The sequence below is a fragment of the Globicephala melas genome, chromosome 12 (genome assembly GCF_963455315.2).
Source record: "Globicephala melas chromosome 12, mGloMel1.2, whole genome shotgun sequence".
Taxonomy (NCBI): Eukaryota; Metazoa; Chordata; class Mammalia; order Artiodactyla; family Delphinidae; genus Globicephala; species Globicephala melas.
The window spans coordinates 71,693,170-71,720,503 of record NC_083325.1 but is presented as its reverse complement, the minus strand read 5'-3'; the positions used below and the strand labels follow the sequence as shown (position 1 = coordinate 71,720,503).

General features: G+C 38.1%; 1 protein-coding gene across 12 annotated transcripts in view; it reads right to left on the bottom strand.

Moving 5' to 3' along the window:
* The window catches only part of ITSN2 (intersectin 2), a 158,936-nt gene that overhangs the window by 25,534 nt on the left and 106,068 nt on the right, over positions 1-27,334 (bottom strand). For 10 of the 12 annotated variants that reach the window (XM_030858252.3, XM_060309812.2, XM_060309818.2 and 7 more), the window contains 4 exons: positions 18,429-18,474; positions 18,227-18,348; positions 16,411-16,507; positions 15,790-15,981 (listed from right to left, as the gene is read on the bottom strand). In XM_030858252.3, the coding sequence (XP_030714112.1) occupies positions 15,790-15,981; positions 16,411-16,507; positions 18,227-18,348; positions 18,429-18,474 (457 nt within the window). Of the gene's footprint in view, positions 1-10,598; positions 14,090-14,175; positions 14,397-15,789; positions 15,982-16,410; positions 16,508-18,226; positions 18,349-18,428; positions 18,475-27,334 lie in introns of those variants that run through there. The other 2 variants (XM_060309823.2, XM_060309822.2) reach the window with 2 other exon arrangements.

Below are 27,334 nucleotides of genomic sequence, written 5' to 3'. Positions count from 1 at the left end.
GCTCTAAAGAAACATTTAATTTGAGTGAACCCAGAGTTCCCAACACTTATTTGACCATAGAACCCTCTGTTTTGAGAGGAGAGTGAATCTTTTGCGAACTGAGGAATTAGGGTTTGTGGATAGAATACACCCCTCTGCCATCCTCCACACCTGCACTGTCCAATACAGCAGCCATTAGCGACATGTGACTACTGAGCACCTGAACCACGGCCAGTCCAAACAGAGAAGAGCTGCAAGTGTAAAATATACACCGGATTTCAAAGACCCAGTAGAAACATCCTAGAATGTAAAATAATGCATCAGTACAAAAATTATTATACCGATTACACCTTGAAATGATATTATTTTAGATAAGGCTGGGTTAAGTAAAAATAATTATTAAAATTAATTCCATCTGTTTGTTTTTACTTTTTAAAATGTAGCTGCTGGAAAATTTTAAATTACATATGGGCTTGTATTTGTGACTTACATTATATTTATATTGAACAGCTCAAGCCAGCCTCTACATTTTTTATCATGTTCTTTTCCTGACAGAATGTTCAATGACTTCTGTTTTTTGCAGAATGAAGTCCTAGCTCGGGGGGAGCACAGGGCTCCAGAGTCTCCGTAATGCAGCAGCAGCCTGCCTCTGACCATGCGGTCCACCTTCTACCCACCCTGGCCTGGGCTCGGTCCTCATGATGTGCTGTACTAACTGTCCACGGCCTGGCTGTTTCCACTCCTGTTGTTGCCTCTGTCCATGGCCCTTCTCTGCACAGAAGCCATCTCACTACCCCTTCAGGGTGCAGCTCACATGATCCTACTCTGGGGAAACCTTTTCCATCCCCGTCCCCAGACTGCCTCTCCTTCGTGTTTTCATGGTACTGGCTTGCATCTATATTTTAAATACTTCCCACAATGTAATGTGTATTGTAGTTCTTCTGTATATAGTTACTATGTCCTTCTCTCCCAGTGGGGGTTAGGGACTGTGTCTAACACAGTCCATAATATCACACTTGGCAATGTTTTGACCACCGAGGTCAGGAAATATTTGTTGAGTAGACTATTGTGTTGTCCCCAGACCCATTTCTCACCTTTCCCCTGCTCTGCTCCATACTGCAAGGAGGCCAACCTCTAAGGCTACTTTTGTAAGCTCTTTTCTTAGTTGACTTCTGCCTGGGCTTGGCTAATGAGAGGAGACTGAAGACTACAGGGTGGACTAGGGAAAGAGTCCTCCTGCCAGAACGGTGAGATGCCAAGAAAGCATTTAGTCCCTGCTGGGTAAAGAACAGAAATGCTGGGGCTGCATCTCACATAAATTTGGAGTTCAAGAATTCCGCAACTGATGAATTAACACAAAAATTGGTCCCTGGCTGGTGATAACTTCAGGGTGCTTGGCCAAAGAAAATGTACAACTGGTCTGGAGGGTCACTCTCACAACCTTGGTTCCACAGGATTTACAGACAAAAACTAAGTCTCGCTAAAGATGAGTTCAAAGTAAAAATTACAAAAAACAAGGAACAATCCACCATTCATAAAAAACTGAGGATTAGAGCAAAAGGAGATGTAAAATATGTATGTTTAAAATAGCTTGAGACATATATGAAGGATTTGAAACCCTAAATAGAGTCTAAAAAACCCAACAGGAAGATTTGAAACAGAAACAAATAAAAAGGTAAATATTATCAAGGAAATAATAAATTAATAGATGAGGCAGCAGATCAAACACACTGGAGGAAACAATTAGTAAATCTGAAAACAGAGCTGAAGAAATTACTTAGAATGCAGCTCAGAAAGACAAAAAGATGGAAAACATAAAATGAAAGCTAAAAGATACAGAGGATGGAATGACAAGGCCCAACATACATCTAATGGGAGTCTAGGAGGGGAGAACAGAAAGAAAGGGAAGGGGTAATAACTGAGATTATAATGGCTGAGAATTTTCTAGAGTTGATGAAAGATATAACTCCACAGATTCAGGAGGAAAAATGATTCCTGACCCATACCTAGACTGTAAAACACCAAGGAAGAAAAAATTTGTTGAAATAGTAAGAAAGAAAGAGCAGAATAACTATACAGGAACAGCAATCCAGACTGGCTGCACACAACTCAACCCAACAATAGGGAGTGTTGAGAAAAAATAACTGTCAAACTAGAATTCTAATTACACTATTGTTCATGGAAGAGGGAGAAATAAAGGCATTTTCAGGCAAAGTTTGACAGCATTTACCACTAGCAGATTTGACTAAAGGAACCATTAAAAAAAAATGTATTTTGAAAAGGAAAAACAGAGATGTAAGGAGTGGTAGAAAAATGTAAGAAAAAGGAATGGTGAGCAAAAATACCAGTAATTATGTGAAAAAAAATTACTGACAGTAAAAATAACAATAATAATAATAAATAAGTTGGTGGGATAAATTCAATGTTAATTTTTTAAAAAGAAGCAAAGAAAATGCATGGTAAATATAAAATGTCAAATAAGATAGATATAAATAAAAGTATAAAATAGTTCTAATAAATATAAGTGGCTAAATCTGTCAGTTAAAAGAGAGACTCTAGATTGGACAAAAGAATTCAGCTAGATGCTATTTACAAGACACCAGAAACGTAAAGTTACAGAAATGTTAGAAGTAAAGGGCTGCGGACTTCCCTGGTGATTCAGTGCTTAAGAGTCCATCTTCCAATGCAGGGGATGCGGGTTCAATCCCTGGTCAGGGAACTGAGATCCCACATGTCATAGGGGAACTAAGCCTGTGCGCTCTAGAGCCTGAGTGCCACAACTAGAGAGCCCACGTGCTGCAACTCCTGAGCCTGTGCACTCTGGAGCCTGCATTCCACAACTAGAAAGCCCGTGAAACGCAAGTACTGAGCCCGCGTGCTCTGGGGCCCCCACACCACGACTAGGAAGAAGCCCATGCACCGCAGTGAAGAGCCCACATGCTGCAACAAAAAAAAAAGATCCCGCGTGCTGCAACAAAGATCCCATGTGCCTCAACTAAGACCCAACGCAGCCAAATAAATAAATAAATAAAGACCTAAAAGAAAAAAAGTAAAGGGCTGCAAAAAACTATACGACTGCAAAATATAAAAGAGCAGTGGGGGAGGATTCATTAGCAACAGACAAACTAGGCTTCCAAGGATCTGTATAAGATGACATCACAAAACCTCATGGAAATATAATAACTCTTATTTGCAACTAATGGGAGAGCCTCAAAGTGTGAAATGAAAAACTGATAGAATTACCTCCCTGATAAATTGAGAGATTGGGATTGACATACACACGCTACTATATATAAAATAGATAACAATAAGAACCTGCTGTATAGCACAGGGAACTCTACTCAATACTCTGTAATGGCCTATATGAGAAAAGAATTTTAAGAAAAAGTGGATATATGTATATGTATAACTGATTCACTTTACTGTACACCTGAAGCTAACACAACAGGTGGATTGACACTTTCCTTCTTCTTTCACCTCACATTCAACCACCTGTGGCTCTATCTTCAAAATAGATAATAGTGGTCCATAATCTGACCACTTCTTACCTCACCCACCACTGTCATTCTGATCCAAGCCACTGCCATCTTTTGCCTGGATTGCTGAACGAACCTCCTAACAGGTCTCTTTGCTCTGACCCCTGCCCCCCAACCTCCAGATTAATCTAGCAAGCCAGAGCTATCCTATTAAAACACAGCAGATCATGTCACTCCTTTGATCAAAACCCTTCAATGGGTCCTTCTCACTCTGAGCAAAAGCCAAATTTCTTACAATCAGCCCACAAGAACCTAAACGGCCTCCCCCATCTCCACAGATACCTCTCTGTCCTCATTTCCTCGTCCTCTTGCTCCTCCCTCGTTCCAGCCACACCGGCCTCTGTGCTGTTCCTCAAGCATTACGGGCATGCTCTTTGCATGTGCTGTTCCCTCTGCCTAGAATGATCTTCCAGGTAACCACATGGCTTCCTCCAGATAGTCATCACATCTTTCAAGTCTTGGCTCACATGTCACCATTTCAGAGAACCTTTATCTGAGTAACCTGTTTAAAATTGAAATCCCTCTGGATCCACCTCTCCCCACCCAGTACTCCCTTTCCCTAACTTGCTTTATTTTTCTAAGATACTACACACTTATTTGTTTTGTTTGTTTTCTGTCTTACCCTACTCAAATGTCAGCTCCAAGAGGGCAGGAATTTTTGTCCATTTTATAATCTTTTATGTCCCCTGTGCCTGACACATAATAGGTTTTCAACAAGTATTTACCGAATGTGATATGAAGATACACTCTGAGATAGTACATTGATATTAACTATAAGCAGTCAGAGAGAATGATGAAAACTTCCTGGGAAGTTCTTTCTGGCAGACAGGAAGAATGGGAAAGTAGGAAAAATGAGAGATCATGGCTACTACCAGGTCAAAGTTCCCAGAGGAATAATTAGCAGTAGGCTGGGCCACAAGACCCCCGACATTTGTGTTTAGGATGTGGAGACTGAGAGACAAAACATACATAATGAATAATGGTTATGAAAACTGTGTCCCACTACAGCTGGGAACCACCGTTCTAAATTACAGTGCAAGCAAGCAAACAAGAGAGCTTAGAAAGGAGAAAGATCTGCGAAGATTCCAAAAAGTGAAGGACAAAAGGCAATTTGTGATGACTGCTACAAAGAGGGCTTGTTCAGATTATGTCATAAAGTCCCAGAATAGTCCTTGCCCATTCTGAGGAGACCAACGCCTCTGAACAATGCTATTCTGTGTGCCCAAAATTAAGAGCCAGAGTATCACATAATGGTTTTCAGTCTCACTGTGTTTAAGCTCAGTGAAAAGATGAGATTTTAACAGTAAATCCAGACAACTCAACTGCATGCATTTTCTGAAGGCTGCCTTTAATACTCAAGTCTTATCAGGGCGCTGGCAATTACTGGGTATCTTGTTTCGTAAGAGAATAGCCTTTTATCCGCTTGGCAAATATTTACTGAGTGCAAACTGTGTACCAGGTGGCACCATGAAGCCATACATATTTGTGGTTTCGTTTTTGGAAATTTAAATAATTCTTGAACAAGTTTTTGTGTCTTTTTTGATGCCTGTTAAGTTCTATGTCATCAGGTGTTAGGTTGCTTGTTTAAGAACAAAAAGGGCTATTTGTGTTATAAAATTGGCCTGTTTGTGTGATTCTAATGCCGCAGACCATCAGAAAGCAAAATATTTGACTATCAGAAAAGACACATTCTAGAACTTACAAAAGCAGCTCTGTTGATAAATGCAAGTGGATTTGCATTTATCAAAAAAACACAATTTTTTATTTTTATTTTTGAATCTACGGTAAAATGTTATAAGCCTAAAGACAGCAAAGACCCCCCCCCAACAGAAGACAAAAGTGCAGATTTTGGCCTCAGAAAGCAATTAGTTCAAGCTGATTTTTGCATCACCTTCTAGTCTGCCAGACTTGACCCTGATTCACTGACTCAACTATTAATGTGCTATTCAGAATATAGAATATTACGAAGAGATGTCATGAAACAGTAGTTTCTTCATGTTTACCCCGCACAGAACTTCGTTTTAACAATACTAATAAACAACATGTGTGTCACAATTTACAACCTCTGATCAATTCTCTAACAAATATAACTTTGACTCCTACTGTATAAATACATGGAGAATCTGAGGCTTTGGTGGTTAAGTAACTTACTGTAGAATTCAGAGCTACTAAATACCTAAATCTAGGTCTCTTGATTCAAGTCTTACACTTTGAAATGCCAGGCCACTTTAAATGACGCTTACACTGCAATCCTATTTGAGGTGAAACTCTGACAACAGCGTGTACAAACCTAACCTGGTCTTATGCTTGTTGAACTGAATTCTAGAGGAAAAAAAGTTTTAGTATAAATACTTGGAATGCCAAAGAGCCCAAAGCACTGAAAACTAACAGGGCCCTTATTCGCCTTTAACTCTTTTTTGTGTCTATGTAACATAATTGGTCCCTTTACATACCCTTCTACTTGGTCGCATATGCAATTAACAACTTGTATCTAACAGCTAATTTCAAATAGACTGTACCCTTCAGTGCTCTGTATCAGTACGCCCATTACCACAGTACTGACCTGGGGCAACAAGGGTTTCATATGCACATATGTTTTTTTCTTGGTATTACTAAGCAGACTGCTACACCTCTACTTTACCCAATGGTATGATTATACAACCCATATTTTCCAACTTGTTTATGACTACATAATACTATGCCCAAACTGCTGAGTCTAGGACACACTAATTCTATAGCACTGCCTGACTCTGATTTCGTGGTGGTTAACAGATGACCACTGGACACAGGGATCCCAGTAGCAGGTCCTCCCAGTACCTTGAAATGTAACTTGACCAGCCTGGATTCATTTAAAGAATGAATTAGTTAATTCTCTTTACTCTCTTCTCACCTATATCTTGGAATTTAATGATGATTGTTCTAACTTTGTGATCTGAAGTAACAGCAACTCCAAGTTAGTGAGAAGTGGCTAAGAGCACCAGCTTTGGAGTCAGATGCTGACTCAGGTTTTAACTCCATCACTTACTAACCCAGACATACACCCAAAATGTTTAGTCCATCACTTAGGACACAGCAAATGCTTGGTAAATGTTAACTGTAATTTCTAGTAGCTATGTGTTAGACACTGAACTGGTGTTTCATAAATCCCTTAAGTCTCATCTGTAATACAGGTATTACTATCCTCATTATACAGGTGAGGCTGAGGCTCCTAGAGGTGAGCTCATAGAGTCACAATCCAAAGCAGCCCTCCCACTACACTCCCCATTCCACTCATTTTATCATTCTTTGATTTTATCACTCTAAGTGATTCTGCCTTTGACAACAGCATTAAGACATTTCTCTTAAGCACATCTTTCATAATTTGTTGTTCTCGTTTAAAATAAAGTTTTAAAAGCGATTATGAAGATAATTTACTCAATTTAAAAATGGGCAAAGGGGACTTCCCTGGTGGTGCAGTGGTTAAGAATCCACCTGCCAATGCAGGGGACACGGGCTCGAGCCCTGGTCCGGGAAGATCCCACATGCCGTGGAGCAACTAAGCCCACGCGCCACAACTACTGAGCCTGCGCTCTAGAGCCCACGAGCCACAACTACTAAAGCCCGCACGCCGAGAGCGCATTCTCTGCAACAAGAGAAGCCACCACAATGAGAAGCCTGCACACTGCAACGAGTAGCCCCCACTCGCCGCAACTAGAGAAAGCCCGTGCACGGCAACGAAGACTCAATGCAGCCAAAAATAAATAAATAGATAGATAGATAAATAAATAAATAATGGGCAAAGCATCTGAACACACATTTCTCCAAAGAAGACACACTCATGGCCAACGAGCACATGAAAAGATGCTCAACATCATTAGTCATTGAGGAGGTGCAATTCAAAACCATGAGATGTCACTTCATACCTACAAGGAAGGCTTTAATAAAACGCCAAATAATAACAAGCGTCAGTGAAAATGTGGAGAAACAGAAACCCTTGTACACTGCTGGTGGGAATATAAAATGGTACAGCCACTTTGGAAAACAGTCTGGCAGTTCCCCCAAAAGTCAAACCATTTGACCCAGCAATTTCACTCCTAGGTATATACCCAAGAAAGATGATGATGTATGTCCATGCAAAAACTTGTACGCAAATGTACACAACAGCACTATTCATAATAGCCAAAAAGTAAAAACCCAAATGCCCAACAATTAACATGGATAAATAAAATGTGGTATATCTAAACAATGGAATATTATTTGGCCACAAAAAGCAATGCAGTACCGCTATGTGCTACAGCATTATGTACCTTGAAAAGATTATGCTAAGTGAAATAAGCCAATCACAAAAACCCCACACACTTTATGGTTCCATTTATATGTGTCCAGAGTAGGCAAATATATGGAGCCAGAACACAGATTAGCTGTGGCTGCAGGGCAGGCAGGGTACACAGGAAGATGCGAGGGTGATAACTAATGGGTTCTGGGTTTCCTTTTGAGGTGATGAAAATGTCCTATAATTGATTGTGGTAATGGTTGCATAACTCTGTGAATATACCACTGAATTGGTATAGTTGGGGGAACTGTATGGAATGTAAATTATATCTCAATAGAGCTGTTACCAAAAAAGTGATTATGTTCAGCTTTATCCTTCTAGATGTTATTCTTAGAGATTCTTATCCTTGTTTGTTAATTTCAGTCCTTGCCTCCTCATCTCTTCTGATTTTTCTTCTTGCCTTTTCATTGGCTCAAGTGGTGGTTGTACTGCAGGAACTTCCTTATTATGAAAATGGTGGCAATATTAGCACCCTAGTGTAGAGGTTAAGAGCAAGGACTCTGGAGTCGGACCACTTGGGTTTGAACCCAGCTCTACCACTGACAATCTGTGTAACCTTGAATAAGTTACTTAACTTCTCTGTGTTTTCATTTCCATGCCTGTAAAAAGAAAATAGTAATGAGGTAATACATTTGAGGCCTTAGAAAGGTGCCTAGACTAATAAGTACTCAATAAAGAGCACTGGGACTTCCCTGGTGGTCCAGTGGTAAAGAATCCGCCTTACAATGCAGGGGATGAGGGTTCAGCCCCTGATCAGGGAACTAAGATCTCACATGCCATGGGGCACCTAAGCCCACGCGCCGCAACTACTGAGCTCATGCACCTCAACTAGAGAGCCTGTGTACCGCAAACTACAGAGCCATTGTGCTCTGGAGCCCACGCGTCCTGGAGCCTGCACACCACAACTAGAGAGAAAAAAAACCTGCACCCCACAACTAGAGAGAAGCCTGCACACCACAACGAAAGGTCCCGCATGCCTCAACGAATATTCTGCATGCCGCAGCTAAGGCCTGACACAGCCAAAAATAAATTAAATAAATAAACAAAAAATAAATCTTAAAAAAAATAAAGAGCACTTTTCCTCTTTTCTTTTTACTGGTATGGGCAACGGTTATATAGCTAGAACTTCATTATTTTATAAAAATGGTAGCAATATTAGCACAACAATCTCTTTATTTTCCCAGAACCTTTGTTTTGTCTTCATGGGTTCCTTTCACTACCCAACCCTTAACTGCTGATACCCTCAAAGGTCTTATTTTCTCCCTGAATCATCTCATTTACTTTCAGTGGCTCAAAAACTATCAATAGGCATTCATGCCACCAGCTGATGTATATCCGATGCTGTATATCTTAATTATATCTCACTACCAGCTGGACAATTCTATCTGGATGTCCCACAGGTACTGTGCAGTCAAAACTAAACTCATCTTCCCCCAACTCCGATTCTTTACTGTAGCTGGTGGCACCATGATTCCGCCCTGTCACCAAGATACAAACTTGGAAGTCAAACTGACCTTCCACCTGACCACGCATCCCATCAACCCCCAACTCCTGCCAAGGTTCCCTCAGAAACAAGCCTTAACTCAGTTTCATGACTTTTTCTCCACCTTGGCTTCATATCAGAATCACCTGAGGAGTTCTTAAAACTCCCCACACCCAGGCCCCACCACAGGCCATTTAAATCGGGACTCAGGCATCAACAGCTTGTTAAAGGTCCCCAGGTGATTCCAATGAGCAGCCAAGCTAGGAATCTCTGGTTTAGCCCTCCGTCTGCTCTCAAGCGTCAGCATTCAGTGTCGCTGGCTTTCCACTTCCACTCCAGCAATAATGAACTTCTTATAAACGCACCTCTCCTCCTCCGCCTGGCTGCTGCTTGTCTCCATCACACTCTCCACCATTCCACCCTCCAATCTGGCTTACTCCTACTTATCTTATGACTCTGGCAGTTGCCTCCTCCAGGAAGTCCTCTCTAATTCACCAATCTACGGTTGAGTTAGGTATTCCTCCTCTGTACTCTCTTGGTGCCCAGTAATATCTATCAGTGTGCTCAGCAGGCTGTTTTATACTTATCTGCGTACGTGCCTGATTCCCTCACAGAGTTAGGCACTACCTGAGGCCAGGACCACCTGGCACTCATTTTCATATTCTCAGCACCTAGTACTCTGCATTTGCTTATGCAAATACTCAACATATGTTAGTTGAATGACTTTCCAGAGATGAGGAAAGATTTTGGAAAGAGACTGTTGATGTCAGACATTGATGGATGGGTTGGATTTTGATCCATGTTTTTTTTCACTCAAGGTGAAACCACCAACATGATTATTTAACTGTAAAACTCTGCTTAACTCTGGTACCCCCCAAGCAACCACTTCAGTTTCTTTCACTGCATACAGACTCTTACTTTGTAGTATAAATATCTTAGTCTACGTTTGCAGTGAGTATTGTAAATTCCTTCCAATCTTTTTGGAGAAAAAGTCAGAATAAAAATTATAAATAACATAGTAGTCTATTATTATCCTAGATTATATTTTCTTTTACTTTCAAATCAAAATTTCTTTTGCTTTTGAGATACATATGCTTATCTTGGATCAAACTATCTCAATCTTTACCACTTAAAATTTTCTTTTGTCCCCCTACTATAAAACAATTTGCTGGTCTGGACCCAGAGACTATGTTACGGAAAAAGAGACATTCCAAAGAAATTCAACCAGGACTATATATAAACAATTAGTTTTAAAGGATGCTTCAAAAGAAATACACAATACAAGTAATGTAGTTTGTGTCCTTTTAATAAACACACTTGCATAGTTATATTACAATTTTGTAAAAATAAAAACGGATGACCTCATGCCAAGCGTTTCCAGCATTTGCACAAATCTCAAGACCTTTAATACTATAATTTTCAAGACGCACAAAATAAAAATTTAAGGCAAAAAAACAGCACTTTGCAACAATTTAATAATTTATTACATTACAGTAGCATCACAGCAGCATCCAATAATGCCACTTCACGCAAAAGTCTCTCAGTATTTCCATTATAGATTCTATTTACAAGAATTTATAACCTGGTAAAATTCATCCTAAGAAAATTTGGCAAATAAAGCTTTGGACTGAAATTGGCATTTCTTTCTCTACTTTTCCTCCCCCCAGTTCCTTTATTTTAAACTATCAGTATTCATATTATATTTTAAAACACTAAAATAGCAGTTACATTGTTTTAATAGTTGTATTATTTTAAAATGATTCCTTAGGATAAAGTTTTAGAGGAAACTATACAACAGGTAGGGTGGATTTAGATTTTCAAGTGTTCTAAAAAAATCAGCTTTGGTCTTAGAACTGATTTTTTCATTGCTGAAAAACCTATCAGGTTTAATCATATACCTTAAAAATGATCAGCACATATTGCAATTTTTAAATAAATTTTCATTCTTTACCTCCTACAGGGTTCAGATTTGTTCATTCTAAAATTTTATGTTCCTGATAAACTCCTTCCAATGTTGCTTTCTATGTTGCTTTCTAAGTAAATGGAAAGCTGCCTCTTATACTGAATGAGAACAAATACGTGGCTGAATACGAGGTATTGCAAAGGACTGCATGCTCTTTTAAGGACAAGTTATTATTATATGTCATACCATTTCCTTTACTTTTAGTTTCTTCTCAAATATATGACAAAATACCTAAACAAAGAGGGGTATTTTTGTAAATACAGTGAATTTATTTCCCAGACACTTAGCTTAAATATGCCATTATGTGATTTAGTCCATAGGTACCTGATGAATATATTACTTGCAAACTGATTTACAGACACTAAGCTCTACTGAATGTCATTCTTAATAAACTATATTTATCAGTGTAAAAGTGAAGCAATTTGAGCTACAAAAATACTTTTGAAATAATTTATCAGTGTATTAAATAAACCCAAATTCAAAATTATAAGGAGAAAATGTTACACCAAATCATGTGACTAATTAAGTGGTCTAATTTCTAACCTCAGGGTTTAAAATGGATTTAAAGTAACTGCCCTTAATTTGAACCCAAATAACGGTTGCAAAAGCAAAAAGTTCAGAAAATAAAAGGCAAGACCAAGTAAACTGTACAATTTAGAAGATCAGTTGAATTCACAAGGACTCAGTCTTTACACTCTACCCTTCAGTGACTGCAGGCAAATCTGTTATGCCACCTGTAAAATGGTATTATTGCTTTCCTATATGTCATGTTTTATAAAAGTATCATGGTAGGGCTTCCCTGGTGGCACAGTGGTTGAGAGTCTGCCTGCCGATTCAGGGGACACGGGTTTGTGCCCTGGTCCGGGAAGATCCCACATGCCGCGGGGCGGCTGGGCCTGTGAGCCATGGCTGCTGAGCCTGCGTGTCCGGAGCCTGTGCTCCGCAACGGGAGAGGCCACAACAGTGAGAGGCCCGCGTACCGCAAAAAAACCCAAAAAAACAAAGTATCATGATGATGCCAAATGCTAAAAGTTGAGGTGGTCTAATAGCTAGAAATCCCTGCCTCAGGGAGCACACACACATATCACCATACATCCCAATGATGTGAAGTATTTTGGAACACAGACATTTGAACCTTGTGACGTTCTAACTAAACTGTTGATTCTTTCTCAAGTGTTGCGAAGTTATGATTTAGGCAATGTATGACTAAAATCATTCATTTATAATGAATAGGCTCATTTACACAAATATTGCACAAGATATGCCTCTAACTTAAAACTCAGATATATAAAAACATATTTCACTCTTCTTAAAGAACTGTGTGAGGAAATAAGACTCTGTGATTGTATGTACACTTTTCCTGATAATACTTGGACATTCATAAACAGTAGATTGCACTGCAGTTTGTAAACATTTTAAATTGCATAAACTTCTCATTGATTTTCAAATATAGTTTAATACTGTCCACTAAAACTCCCTTTTGTTTCAGCTAAGTACTCTCACGTTTATTAGTTTATAATAATGTTTATTATCTTTAAAGTTTTCCATTCAAGGAAAAGAAGTAAAATCCTATGCCAAAGTAGCCAATGTGGTTGAATAATAGATAGTAGCCAGAGAATTCTGAATGGTAAAATCAACCCTCTAGCCACAAAGCAGCTTCATGGACATAGAGGAATGCCAGCTCTCACACGTTTCCTTCACTGAATTCATTCTCAACTAGACAGAGACTGTCTGCCTGCTTCATGGGCATTTAAATTCTTCAAGGATTCCTTATGTTCTTTACTAAATACATTAAGAAGAGTGTCAACCAGTGTCCCTTTGTGACCTGGGACAAGCAGTCACCTAATTAAAATAGATAACATGAATTCTGACTTCAAAATGTACAGATATAAATGCTCTAAGGAAGGGAAGGTTTCATATCTCATGGTCAAAGGGAGCCTTTCATTCCTCAAAAATAATCCATTTTTAGCTCATTAGTAAAGAAGTAACAACTGACCGCTGTAGCACATGAAGCTTCTTCATGAGCCCAGACCACAGAGATCCCAAGGGAACTCCCATGCACAGGACTCATTCTTGGGCAGCCAGAACAGATAAAACATACCCTGCTCTGCACATATGGCTGGGGCAGGCCACTTTCCTCTTCTGTGAGATAATAAAAGCTCCCTCAAAGTGTTATTGCTCCCACCCCAAAATACACAGAAAATAGAGAAAAGGATATTTCCACTTCTTGGCCTTTAAACAAATTTAAATATTGGTACTCATAGTGGCATATTAGAAAGTAATAAACAGTGCACATTAAGGGACAAATCACATATTGAACCAATTAAGAGCTCACTGTGATTAGGATTAGATCAAATATAATAGCAAAACATAAGCAATTCTGAATTCTGTAATGAATATACATGTTGCAATAACATTAGAAAAGCATGGCAGCCCATTCCAAACCAGCGAGAAAAGTCTGTGCAAATAGTGGGTCTTTGTGTGTTTGAACTCCCACCATGTAAGGGCAAACTCAACATGCATGCTAATGACCTACAATTACCAAATTAAAAAAGAAGAAAAATGCTCAAGGATGCCAGAGTGAACAGCAGGGAAAGCCACACAAAGACCCACTATCCTTTAACTTGTTACAAGTAAATTTTAACTGTAAATTAGAAACACGAAGAAATAATCACAAGTGGCTCTAACATTCGAACGAAGTTAACGAATTGTGTAGGAGATATTTGATCAGGGCTGCCTGCCCTGCCTCCACGCTAGAGTCAAACTTGGATAGTGGGTCTCTGGGGTGCTTTCACACTGGAAGACAACATTGGGTCCTATAAAAAGAAAAATGAGGAATAAAATGAACATAAAGCAAATCAAGTGGGTGAGAAAAAATTCTACCGATTACACGCAACATCAACAAATTTGAACTATTAAAATTCTCAACCTTTAGAAAATATCCTAACTACATAATAAAATGCAAGTGATATTTATAAGGGCTACAGAAACACAAATGATAGTCTAAAACTTAACCAGTTTTCACTGACTCATACACTCCTGGCTGTTCTTCCTTTAGAACAGCTTCTATCTGTTCTTTGTATTCCTTATTATATACGACTTAATTGGAAAAAAGTTCCGCCACTGAAAAACAAGATAAACAACAACAAAACCTTTGGAAAACTATCACTTTACATTGTAGACACTATAAAAGCCAAATGTACTGACAAACCAGAATGCCTCCAGGGATCACTTAGTCAAAGATCTTCCAGACCCAGTAGGTTTGAAAAGTACCTTCCTCTCTCAGGTCCAGGAAAGACATCTCAGGTATTTCTAATTAATCAGATAAACTGGCAAGCACTGAAAACTGCCAAACCATCAGCAGAGTTTAAAAATGGTCATTCATTTAGGTAATCCAAGTTGTTATAATTTTCTTTACTACCTCTCCTGAAACCCTGAGATACTTTTAGGAATATTCAAACCATAAAAAACTGGACTCCACCTCCAAATTGGGAAATTCAGTTGCTTTATCTAAAGAAAAGTCTTCTCCCAAAATCAGAACGATCTTATAAGCTCTGAAGCGAAAATAATGCACTAGTATTTTAAAATTATAGATATAGTACAAAGTAAATTCACAATACTTGCGCTGAATCATAAACACATCTCAGCTTTTTACCATTTACATGTTCTTAGAAGCTAAGTTAAAACGAAAGGCTAAAGCTTTTAGATAATTTCACAAGAATGATAAAAATATAAATCATGATATATTTTATTTAAGAAAACAAAAAAATCAAAAGGGTGGGGAAAAGTGACATCTATTTTATAAAAGTAAAAAATATTTCCAAGTATTGTTTATTCTCTAATTATTAATGCTATGTTTATTCTCAAATATAAGAAGGGCTAGGTAACTACCAAGAGATAATTTTATGTAATACCGAATCTCATACATTGGGATCTGGACGCTTGCTGTAAAAGTAGTGAAATAGATCTTAATTCATATATCTCTTGCAGTATGAGTTATCTACCTAAAAAAATCACCTAATGAGTTTTGCAAGCACTTTATTTATAAAATAAATTTTATAATTTTCTTTTAAATTTTCTAAGCTGGATGATATGTAAAAAGGTGGGAAATAAATGAGAAGGTTGCAAAATTAATAGCACCTATACACTAAAAGGGTCATTTTGAATAGGTGAATAGGGTAATTGCCAGCTACTCTTTGTTAAGCTGAAAAAGGCTGGTGTAAAGGGAAGTTGCAGTATAGACTGTTATCATACCAAAGAACCCATGAGGGAATTAGAACTTTTTTCAGATAAAATCTAATAGTAGGGTCTGAAGCTAGGAAGAAAGTATTTGAAAAAAAGCAGTATAACTTCTTAACTTGTGAAAGTTTCCTGTTATATTTTCTTACTTTAAACGTTAATATAACATTTGCTAAGAGTGCTAAGTTTAAGATCTGATTCAGAGCAGTAATGAATGCCATGTTGCACATTAAAGCTTATGCACTAGTTAAGAAGTAAATAATTTGATATTACTCACACTGCTGACTTGGATCCGTGTCTGTTGTCATCTTAACATAATTTGAAGGAAAGAGACCAGTCACCCCATTGATTTCTCCTTGCCACCAGTCAGGATCATCTTTGTTCAAAACATTAATAAGTTGCCCCTTGGAGAAATTTAGCTCATCCTCATTATTTGCTATATAGTCATACATGGCGATCACCTGACACACTACCAGAAAAAGAACAACGAAGTAACAAATTAAACAAAATAATTATTCCTACAAGGATCATATGTTAAAATTCAGCTAAAATTTCCCTTTAGCTGTTTTCTCCCACCCTCCTTCCCCCATTCCCTGTTTTACAAAAACAAGAATTTCCCAAATGCAGTTAGAAATCCAAGCAGCTGGTTTGCTTTAAAGTATGATGGTATAGCAATTAAAATATGTCAATGAGTGAGGTAGTTCAAGTATCACCGAACAGCTGGCTGTTTCTACACAGAACTTTTTAGAAAGGAAGTTCTCATTGCAATATTACTTTTAGGCAGAGGTAAGGAAAGAACAAATTTTAAAATATTTTTCAAAGAATCAGCTAATCTAAGAAGTGCTAAGTTGTAACAAAACTTCTCTAAGATGAAATAAAAGTAAACCCATTTCCATACCAGGATGAAAGGCAGGTGTAGTTCTTTCACTGCTTGGACCCAAAAGTTTAACATGGCTGGCAGGGAACCATCCCTTCTGTCGCTTTTTTCCTCTGGCCTATAAAATTAGCAAAAAGAATATAAAAGATGAGACTAAAGACAATTATTGAGACATAAACTAAAAATAAGAAAAACCCTGGCTGTGTAGTAAAGAATTTAAACTTGCCCAAAGAGAGGTCTGGTCTTTGCCTTTGGCTCCTGGAAGGTAATGAGGTAACCTCTAAACCTCTGGAAGGTCTTGACTGTTAAGAGTGTCTCACTTTACGTGGGGGCCTTAACCAAGCCAGATAGCCTAACCATGTGATTTATGGTGGGCCCTCCGGGTCATAGTATGAACTCAACCTCTGGAGGGACTGGGGACTGAGTTCAGTCATGTGGGCAGTCAACTGTGTCTACGTGATGGAGCCCCAGTAAACACTCTGGAAACCAAGGCTCAAGTGAGCTGCTTTGCTTGGCAATACTCCATGGCTATTGTTGCCAGGAGAATTTAATGATGTCCACGACTCCATGGGCAGAGGACAACTGCAAGCTCTGTGTTTGGAATCCGCCTGAACTCTGCCCCATACATCTCTTCCCTTGGCTGATTTTAATCTAAATCCTTTTGCTGTAATAATCCATAACCATGAGTATAATAGCCTTCTGTGAGCCCTTATGGAGAATTATTGAACTCGGGAGTGGTCTTGGGGACCTCCAAACTTATGACTGATGTTAGAAGTGAGGGTGTCTTGTGAACACCTGAATTCTGCACTGGCCTTCCACGTCAGTATTAAACAGCTGGAAGATTCAATATGCATCTCAACACTATTTGTAGAAGTCTATTTGGAGATCTTTCAGGCTCAAATTTCTCTGCATATTTCACACAAATAATATTTATAAACTAAAAAAACCTTTCTAATGTTCTCCTAGTAAGTTCAAGTCAACACTTAATGACATAGCTCACAGTAAATACCTCTTGGGGCTTTGCTAATAATTAATCAGGAGATCATGAACAAAATTTGTGGAAAGCCACATCTCCCACTTAGTTGGGTCAATCTTCAAAGCAAATCAGAAGGTGAAATTTCAGGGGGTTAGTCAAGAAGATACTGAATTTTCAACCTCCACTTTTCTTTAGAAACTGTAAGACCTTGATTTGCAAGAATGACGCTAAATTAATCCTCCATATTACAATCATGTATCAATTTCACGTAAAAATCCAGCTCTTACACCTGTCATCACCTTTTAATCCTAAAATGCTTTTTAGTTTTAACTAGTAAGGAAATTTTAGGAGTGAGAAAAGAACTCCTCTTTCTGTATCAAAACATGCAATTACTATCTCTGTTAACATTTTATGAAAAAACCAGGCTCATTCACTCCTGCAGCTCCTTTCCTTGCACTGCTGTTTCAAAAACGTAAGACTGTGGGGGAGGGGGGGACTGTCCAGTGAATAGTATTTTCTTAGCGCTCAGTCTGGAAGTTATGCCGCAAGCCTGGGGTTATCCCAGGCAAAGATGATGTTAAGCTTTCCTTTAAGAAGGTGTCCTGTGGTTTATTAAAACAGCTATTATTGGAAAACAATTATGTCTTTAGGGAAATTACCCTTCATATTGTTACTTGTAACATCAACTGTGCTAAAAATAAACAGGCAAAAGAGAGAAACGTAAGATACTAAAATGGTAATAATGACTACCTCCAAGTGGTATGATTATAGGTGATCTAAAATTTTTATTAACCTTATTTTTCTAATGAGCATGCATTACTTTTATAATAAAATTAATAAACGTTATTTAAAGGTTATTACCTGTAACTCCCCTTGCCACCAGCCACTTGTATTTTTCTTTAGAATTAATATTAACTGTCCTGGTGCAAGGCTAAGCTGTTCAGAACCAGAAGCCACATATGCTGAAGTTACTTGAGCAATCTCTGAAAAGAAGAAAAATAAGAAACTGAATTCAAGACTACTAAACACTTTAGTAGTTTTTCAGCTTCATTATTATACATACCAGGTTTCTTGTTTGATGTTCCAGATTTGCTAGCACTCCCAAAATCCTGTAAGGAAAAGATACACTGTTTTATCATTTTCCAACAATCTAGATGTAAAAGTACAAAGGCTATTAGGAACTAGAGATTTCTAATTCCCAGGGTCCTTGTTTCTTTCAAGTAAGAGCAAAATAATGATTAACCTACATTAATCAAATAAATTAAGAATCCAACACTTATGGGGAGATCTGGTTCTGACAGAATACATTATATACAAGTAGCTGATGCTGGCATCCACTGACTCAACAGGAATAGCTCATATTCTGAATCTTTCCTGAATATTAAACATAAACACAAATACATTTCATGTATCAATGTGGTTAGAATCAGTGTCTACCACATAAAACAAATGTGCTCTGGGTATGTTAAGGCATATGTGAGTTTAGCTCCTGCTGCACACAAGGTAATGATAATTTAAATTTTTTGCCACGTTCCTCCTGAACTTGACCTAAGAACAAAAAACGCATGATACCCCAGCAACTATGACCTGTTTGACTTTATAGGATGAGCAAGATGAGGGAAGCAGTTAAATTTCCTTTTCTCTTAGTGGACACAACTGTAGTAAAAGCACCCAAGCAGAGTTGATGGTAGTCAACAGCTAACATTTCTTGAGTACTTACTATGTAACAGGCAGTGTTGCAAGAATTTTACATCTATTCACTTAGTTAATTTTTGCAATAACACTATTAAGTAATTATGATTATCCCCATGTTACAGAGAAGGAAAGTGAAACACAGAAAGGTGAATGAAGTAACTTATCCAAGGTCACCTAGCCTCTAAGTGGCAGAGCCAGAAGCCAACCTAAGCAGTCTCAGTGGTTCTCAATGTGTGGTTTGTGGATCCCTGGGGGCAGTCCTTCCAGCCCCTTTCAGGGGTCTGGAAGATAAAAACTACTTTCATAACAGTACTAGGACATTATTATTTGCCTCTTTTGCTGTACTGACATTTACACTGGTGGGTAAAATTGCTGATGCCTTAGCACAAATCACAGCAGTGGTGCCAAATAATACTAGTAGTCGTAATACTCTTCACAGCCACATGCTCACAGGAAAACAAGGCCAGTTTCACTTAAGCATGTCCTTGATCAAGCAGTAAAAAGTTTACTGAATCCTAATCCTCAGGTACGCATCTTTTCAAGAGTCTGGGTGGCGAAATGAAGTGTGCCCAAAGCACTTCTGCTGCACACTGAAGTACAAGGGTTGTCTCACGGAAAAGCCTTAGGTGATTCAATTGTGTCAACTAGATTTTTCATGGAACAGCGTTTTTATGTGAAAAAATGACTAATGACAAATTATTCAGACTTGAGATTTAGCAGACATTTGCTCAAAGATGGATGAAGTAAATCTGTCCCTTCAAGTTAAAGAGCTGACAGGATTTCTGCCAACAATAAAACTCAAGCTTTCAAGGGAAAACTGGTATCTACCACCATGAGCTTGACCGCTTCAAAGTACTTAAGGACGTTCCTATGTTAACAAATGTGATTTACTTTTTAGTGAAGTATGGTTGATTTACAATGTTGTGTTCATTCCTGTTGTACAGCAAAGTGATTCAGTTATACATATATATTCCTTTTTTAACATTTTTTCCATTATGGTTTATCATAGGATTTTTAAAAAATTAATTAATTTTATTTATTTATTTGGCTGCGTTGGGTCTTCCTTGCTGTGCGCAGGCTTTCTGTAGTGGCGGCAAGTGGGGCTACTCTTTGTCTAGGCGCGCGGGCTTCAGTAGTTGTGGCTCTCAGGCTCTAGAGCACAGGCTTAGTAGTTGTGGTGCACGGGCTTAGTTGCTCCGTGGCATGTGGGATCTTCCCGGACCAGGGCTCGAACCCGTGTCCCCTGCATTGGCAGGTGGATTCTTAACCACTGTGCCACCAGGGAAGTCCCTATCATAGGATATTGAATACAGTTCCCTGTGCTATACAGTAGGACCTTGTTATGTATCTACTCTATATACAGTGGCTTACATCTGCTAACCCCGACCTCCTAACTCCATCCCTCCTGCAACCCCCTCCCCTTTGGCAACCACAAGTCTGTTCTCTATGTCTGTGAGTCTGTTTCTGTTTCATAGATAGGTTCATTTGTGTTACATTTTAGATTCCACATATAAATGATACCATATGGTATTTATCTTTCTCTTTCTGACTTACTTCACTTAGTATGATAATCTCTAGTTGCATCCATGTTGCTGCAAATGGCATTATTCCATTCTTTTTTATGACTGAGTAGAATTCCATTCCATACATACATACATACATACATACATATATATATATATATGTATATATGCCACATATTTTTATCCATTCATCTGCTGATGGACATTTAGGTTGCTGCCATGTCTTACCCATTGTGAACAGTGCTGCTATGAACACAAGGGTGCATGTATCTTTTTTCTTTTAATTTTTATTGGAGTATAGTTGATTTACAATGTTGTGTTAGTTTCTGCTGTACAGCAAAGTGAATCAGTTACACATATACATACATCTTTTTTTTTTTACATTCTTTTCCCATATAGGTCATTACAGAGTATTGAGTAGAGTCCCCTGTTCCCAGGAGGTCCTTATTAGTTGTCTATTTTATATATAGTAGTGTGTATATGTCAATCCCAATCTCCCAATTTATCCCTCCCCCTGCATGTATCTTTTTGAATTATAGTTTTGTCTGGATATATGCCCAGGAGTGGGGTTGCAGGATCATATGGTAATTCGATTTTTAGTTTTCTGAGGAACCTCCCCATACTGTTCTCCATAGTGGCTGAATCAATTTACATTCCCACCAACAGTGTAGGAGGGTTCCATTTTCTCCACAACCTCTTCAGAATTTGTTACCTGTAGACTTTTTAATGATGGCCATTCTGACCAGTGTAAAGTGGTACTTCATTGCAGTTTTGATTTGCAATTCTTTAATAATTAGCAATGCTGAGCATGTTTTCATGTGCGTATTGGCCATCTGTATTTCTTCTTTGGAGAAATGTCTATTTAAGTCTTCTCCCCATTTTCTGATTGTTTGTTTTTTGTTGTTGTTGAGTTGTATGAGCTGTTTGTATATATTGGAAATTAAGCCCTTTTCTGTTGAACTGTTTGCAAATATTTTCTGCCATTCTGTAGGTTGTCTTTTCATTTTGTTTATGGTTTCCCTTGCTGTGCAAAAGTCTGTAAGGTGGATTAGGTCCCATTTGTTTATTTTTGTTTTTATCTTTATTGCTTTGGGAGACTGACCTAAGAAAATATTGGTATGATTAATGTCAGAGAATGTTTTGCCTGTGATCTCTTCAAGGAGTTTTATGGTGTCATGTCTTATGTTTCAGTCTTTCAGCCACAAATGTGATTTTCTTAATATTATATGATGAAATGTAGCAATATGGGGAATATTTGCATAATTCAGTGATTCAATATTTCCCAAATGACCAATGAATGGTGTTACCATATTCAGTGTGCAAAACAGACTGGTGAATTTAATGTTACAGTAAGAAATGTTCACTGATATGGCTTCAGATTCCATGTTGCAACAACCAACCTACAACCAACCTACAACAATCTAGTTCTCAAGTTTTGATGTAGTACTATCAAAGAAGAGTATCTGCAGATATCTGCAAATGTTATTAACACATTTCTGTTTCCTCTCATATATGCGTGAGGGTGAATTTTCTTCATATACTTCAACCAAAAGAATATACCATTCTTTTCACTAAACTTTTTTGGTGAGGGAGGAATACATAGTTGTTTTTCATTAAAAGCATGTTATTTGGGGCTTCCCTGATGGTGCAGTGGATAAGAATCTGCCTGCCAATGCAGGGGACGTGGGTTTGATCTCTAGTCCAGGAAGATCCCACATGCCTCGGAGCAACTAAGCCCGTGCACCACAACTATTGAGCCTGCACTCGAGAGCCCATGAGCCACAACAACTGAAGTCCGTGTGCCTAGGGCCTGTGCTCTGCAACAAGAGAAGCCACCACAATGAGAAGACCACACACCGCAAATGAAGAGTAGCCCCCACTCACCGCAACTAGAGAAAGCCCACGTGCAGCAACGAAGACCCAACACAGCCAAAAATAAATAAATAAATAAAATAAAGACAATCCTGCAGGCTGTGGAACAAAAAACCACATTCACAGAAAGATAGACAAGATGAAAACGCAGAGGGCTATATACCAGATGAAGGAGCAAGATAAAACCCTAGAAAAACAACTAAATGAAGTGGAGATAGGCAACTTTCCAGAAAAAGAATTCAGAATAATGATAGTGAAGATGATCCAGGACCTCAGAAAAAGAATGGAGGCAAAGATCGAGAAGATGCAAGAAATGTTTAACAAAGACCTAGGAGAATTAAAGAACAAACAAACAGGGATGAACAATACAATAACTGAAAAGAAAACTACACTAGAAGGAATCAACAGCAGAATAACTGAGGCAGAAGAACGGATAAGTGACCTGGAAGACAGAATGTTGGAATTCACTGCTGCTGAACAGAATAAAGAAAAAAGAATGAAAAGAACTGAAAACAGCCTAAGAGACCTCTGAGACAACACTAAATGCAACAACATTCGCATTATATGGGGCCCAGAAGGAGACGAGAGAGAGAAAGGACCCGAGGAAACATTTGAAGAGATTACAGTCGAAAACTTCCCTAACATGGGAAAGGAAATAGCCACCCAAGTCCAGGAAGCACAGAGAGTCCCATACAGGATAAACCCAAGGCGAAACACTCCGAGACACATAGTAATCAAATTGGCAAAAATTTAAAAAAAAAAAAAAAATTGGCAAAAATTAAAGACAAAGAAAAATTATTGAAAGCAGCAAGGGAAAAACGACAAATAATATACAAGGGAACTCCCATAAGGTTAACAGCTGATTTCTCAGCAGAAACTCTACAAGCTAGAAGGGAGTGGCATGATATACTTAAAGTGATGAAAGGGAAGAACCTACAACCAAGATTACTCTATGCGGCAAGGATCTCATTCAGATTTGATGGAGAAATCAAAAGCTTTACAGACAAGCAAAAGCTAAGAGAATTCAGCACCACCAAACCAGCTCTACAACAAATGCTAAAGGAACTTCTCTAAGTGGAAAACACAAGAGAAGAAAAGGACCTACGAAAACAAGCCCAAAACTATTAAGAAAATGGTAACAGGAACATACATATCGATAATTACCTTAAATGTGAACGGATCAAATGCTCCAACCTAAAGACACAGGCTTGCTGAATGGATACAAAAACAAGACCCATATATGTTGTCTACAAGAGACCCACTTCAGACCTAGGGACACATACAGATTGAAAGTGAGGGGATGGAAAAAGATATTTCATGCAAATGGAAATCAATTAAGCTGGAATAGCAATCCTCCTATCAGGTAAAATAGACTTTAAAATAAAGAATGTTACAAGAGACAAGGAAGGACACTACATAATGATGAAGGGATCAATCCAAGGAGAAGATATAACAATTATAAATACACATGCACCCAACATAGGAGCACCTCAATACATAAGGCAACTGCTAACAGCTATAAAAGAGGAAATCGACAGTAACACAGCAATAGTGGGGGACTTCAACACCTCACTTATACCAATGGACAGATCATCCAAACAGAAAATTAATAAGGGAACACAAGCTTTAAACGACACAATAGACCAGATAGATTTAATTGATATTTACAGGACATTCCATCCAAAAACAGCAGATTACACTTTCTTCTCAAGTGCACATAGAACATTCTCCAGGACAGATCACATCTTGGGTCACAAATCAAGCCTCAGTAAATTTAAGAAAATTGAAATCATATCAAGCATCTTTTCTGACCACAACGCTATGAGATTAGAAATCAATTACAGGGAAAAAAAACGTAAAAAACACAAACACACGGAGGCTAAACAATACGTTACTAAATAACCAAGAGATCACTGAAGAAATCAAAGAGGAAATCAAAAAATACCTAGAAACAAATGACAACGAAAACACGATGATCCAAAACCTATGGGATGGCAGCCGCATAGCACAGGGAGATCAGCTCGGTGCTTTGTGACTGCCTGGAGGGGTGGGATAGGGAGGGTGGGAGGGAGGGAGAGATATGAGAACATATGTATATGCATAACTGATTCACTTTGTTATAAAGCAGAAACTAACACACCATTGTAAAGCAATTATACTCCAATAAAGATGTAAAAAAACCACAAAAAAGAAAACCTATGGGATGCAGCAAAAGCAGTTCTAAGAGGGAAGTTTATAACTATACAATCCTACCTCAAGAAACAAGAAAAATCTCAAATAAACAATCTAACCTTACACCTAAAGGAACTAGAGAAAGAAGAAGAAACAAAACCCAAAGTTAGCGGAAGGAAAGAAATCATAAAGATCAGAGCAGAAATAAATGAAATAGAAACAAAGAAAACAATAGCAAAGATCAATAAAACTAAAAGCTGGTTCTTTCAGAAGATAAACAAAATTGATAAACCATTAGCCAGACCCATCAGTAAAAGAGGGAGAGGACTCAAATCAATAAAATTAGAAATGAAAAAGGAGAAGTTACAACAGACACTGCAGAAATACAAAGTATGCCAATAAAATGGACAACCTGGAAGAAATGGACAAATTCTTAGAAAGGTACAACCTTTCAAGACTGAACCAGGAAGAAATAGAAAATATGAACAGACCAATCACAAGTAACAAAATTGAAACTGTGATTAAAAATCTTCCAACAAACAGAAGTCCAGGACCAGATGGCTTTACAAGTTAATTCTATCAAACATTTAGAGAAGAGCTAACACCCAACCTTCTCAAACTCTTCCAAAAAACTGCGGAGGAAGGAACACTCCCAAACTCATTATGTGAGGCCACCATCACCCTGATACAAAAACCAGACAAAAATACTACAAAAAAAGAAAATTACAGACCAAGATCACTCATGAATATAGATGCAAAAATCCTCCACAAAATACTAGTAAACAGAATCCAACAACACATTGAAAGGATCATACACCATGATCAAGTGGGATTTATCCCAGGGATGCAAGGATTCTTCAATATATGCAAATCAATCAATGTGATACACCATATTAACAAACTGAAGAAGAAAAACTGTATGATCATCTCAATAGATGCAGAAAAAGCTTCTGACAAAATTCAACACCCATTTATGATAGAAAACTCTCCAGAAAGTGGGCATAAAGGGAACCTACCTCAACATAATAAAGGCCATATATGACAAACCCACAGCAAACGTCATTCTTAATGGTGAAAAACTGAAAGCATTTCCTCTAAGATCAGGAACAAGACAAGGATGTCCACTCTCACCACTATTATTCAACACAGTTTTGGACACGGCAATCAGAGAAGAAAAAGAAATAAAGGGAATACAAATTGGAAAAGAAGATGTAAAACTGACTGTTTGCAGATGACATGATACTATACATAGAGAATCCTAAAGATGCCACCAGAAAACTACTAGAGCTAATCAATGAATCTGGTAAAGTTGCAGGATACACAATTAATGAATAGAAATCTCTTGCATTCCTATATACTAATGATGAAAAATCTGAAAGAGAAATTAAGGAAACACTCCCATTTACCACTGCAACAAAAAGAATAAAATACCCAGGAATAAACCTACCTAGGGAGACAAAAGACCTGTATGCAGAAAACTATAAGACACTGAGGAAAGAAATTAAAGATGATACAAACAGATGGAGAGATATACCATGTTCTTGGATTGTAAGAATCAATATTGTGAAAATGACTATACTACCCAAAGCAATCTACAGATTCAATGTAATCCCTATCAAATTACCAATGGCATTTTTTACAGAAATAGAACAAAAAATCTTAAAATTTGTATGGAGACACAAAGACCCCGAAAAGCCAAAGCAGTCTTGAGGGAAAAAAGCAGAGCTGGAGGAATCAGACTCCCTGACTTCAGACTATACTACAAAGCTATAGTAATCAAGACAATATGGTACTGGCACAAAAACAGAAATATAGATCAATGGAGCAGGATAGAAAGCCCAGAGATAAACCCACGCATGTATGGTCAACTAATCTATGACAAAGGAGGCAAGGATATACAATGGAGAAAAGACAGTCTCTTCAATAAGTGGTACTGGGAAAACTGGACAACTACATGTAAATGAATGAAATTAGAACACTCCCTAACATCACACACAAAAATAAACTCAAAATGGATTAGAGACCTAAATGTAAGACTGGACATTATAAAACTCTTAGAGGAAAACATAGGAGTAACACTCTTTGACATCAATCATAGCAAGATCTTTTTTGATCCACCTCCTAGAGTAATGGAAATAAAAACAAAAATAAACAAATGGGACCTAATGAAACTTCAAAGTTTTTGCACAGCAAAGGAAATCATAAACAAGATGAAAGGACAACCCTTAGAATGGGAGAAAATATTTGCAAACAAATCAACAGACAAAGGATTAACCTCCAAAATATATAAACAGCTCACGCAGCTCAATACTAAAAAAGCAACAACCCAATCCAAAAATGGCCAGAAGACCTAAATAGACATTTCTCCAAAGAAGACATACAGATGGCCAAGAGGCATGTGAAAAGCTGCTCAACCTCACTGATTATTAGAGAAATGCAAATCAAAACTACAATGAGGTAATACCTCACACCAGTTAGAATGGGCATCATCAGAAAATCTACAAACAGCAAATGCTGGAGAGGGTGTGGAGAAAAGGGAACCCTCTTGCACTGTTGGTGGGAATGTAAACTGATGCAGCCACTATGGAGAACAGTATGGAGGTTCCTTAAGCAACTAAAAACAGAATTACCATATGATCCAGCAATCCCACTACTGGGCATATACTCTGAGAAAACCATAATTCAAAAAGACACATGCATCCCAATG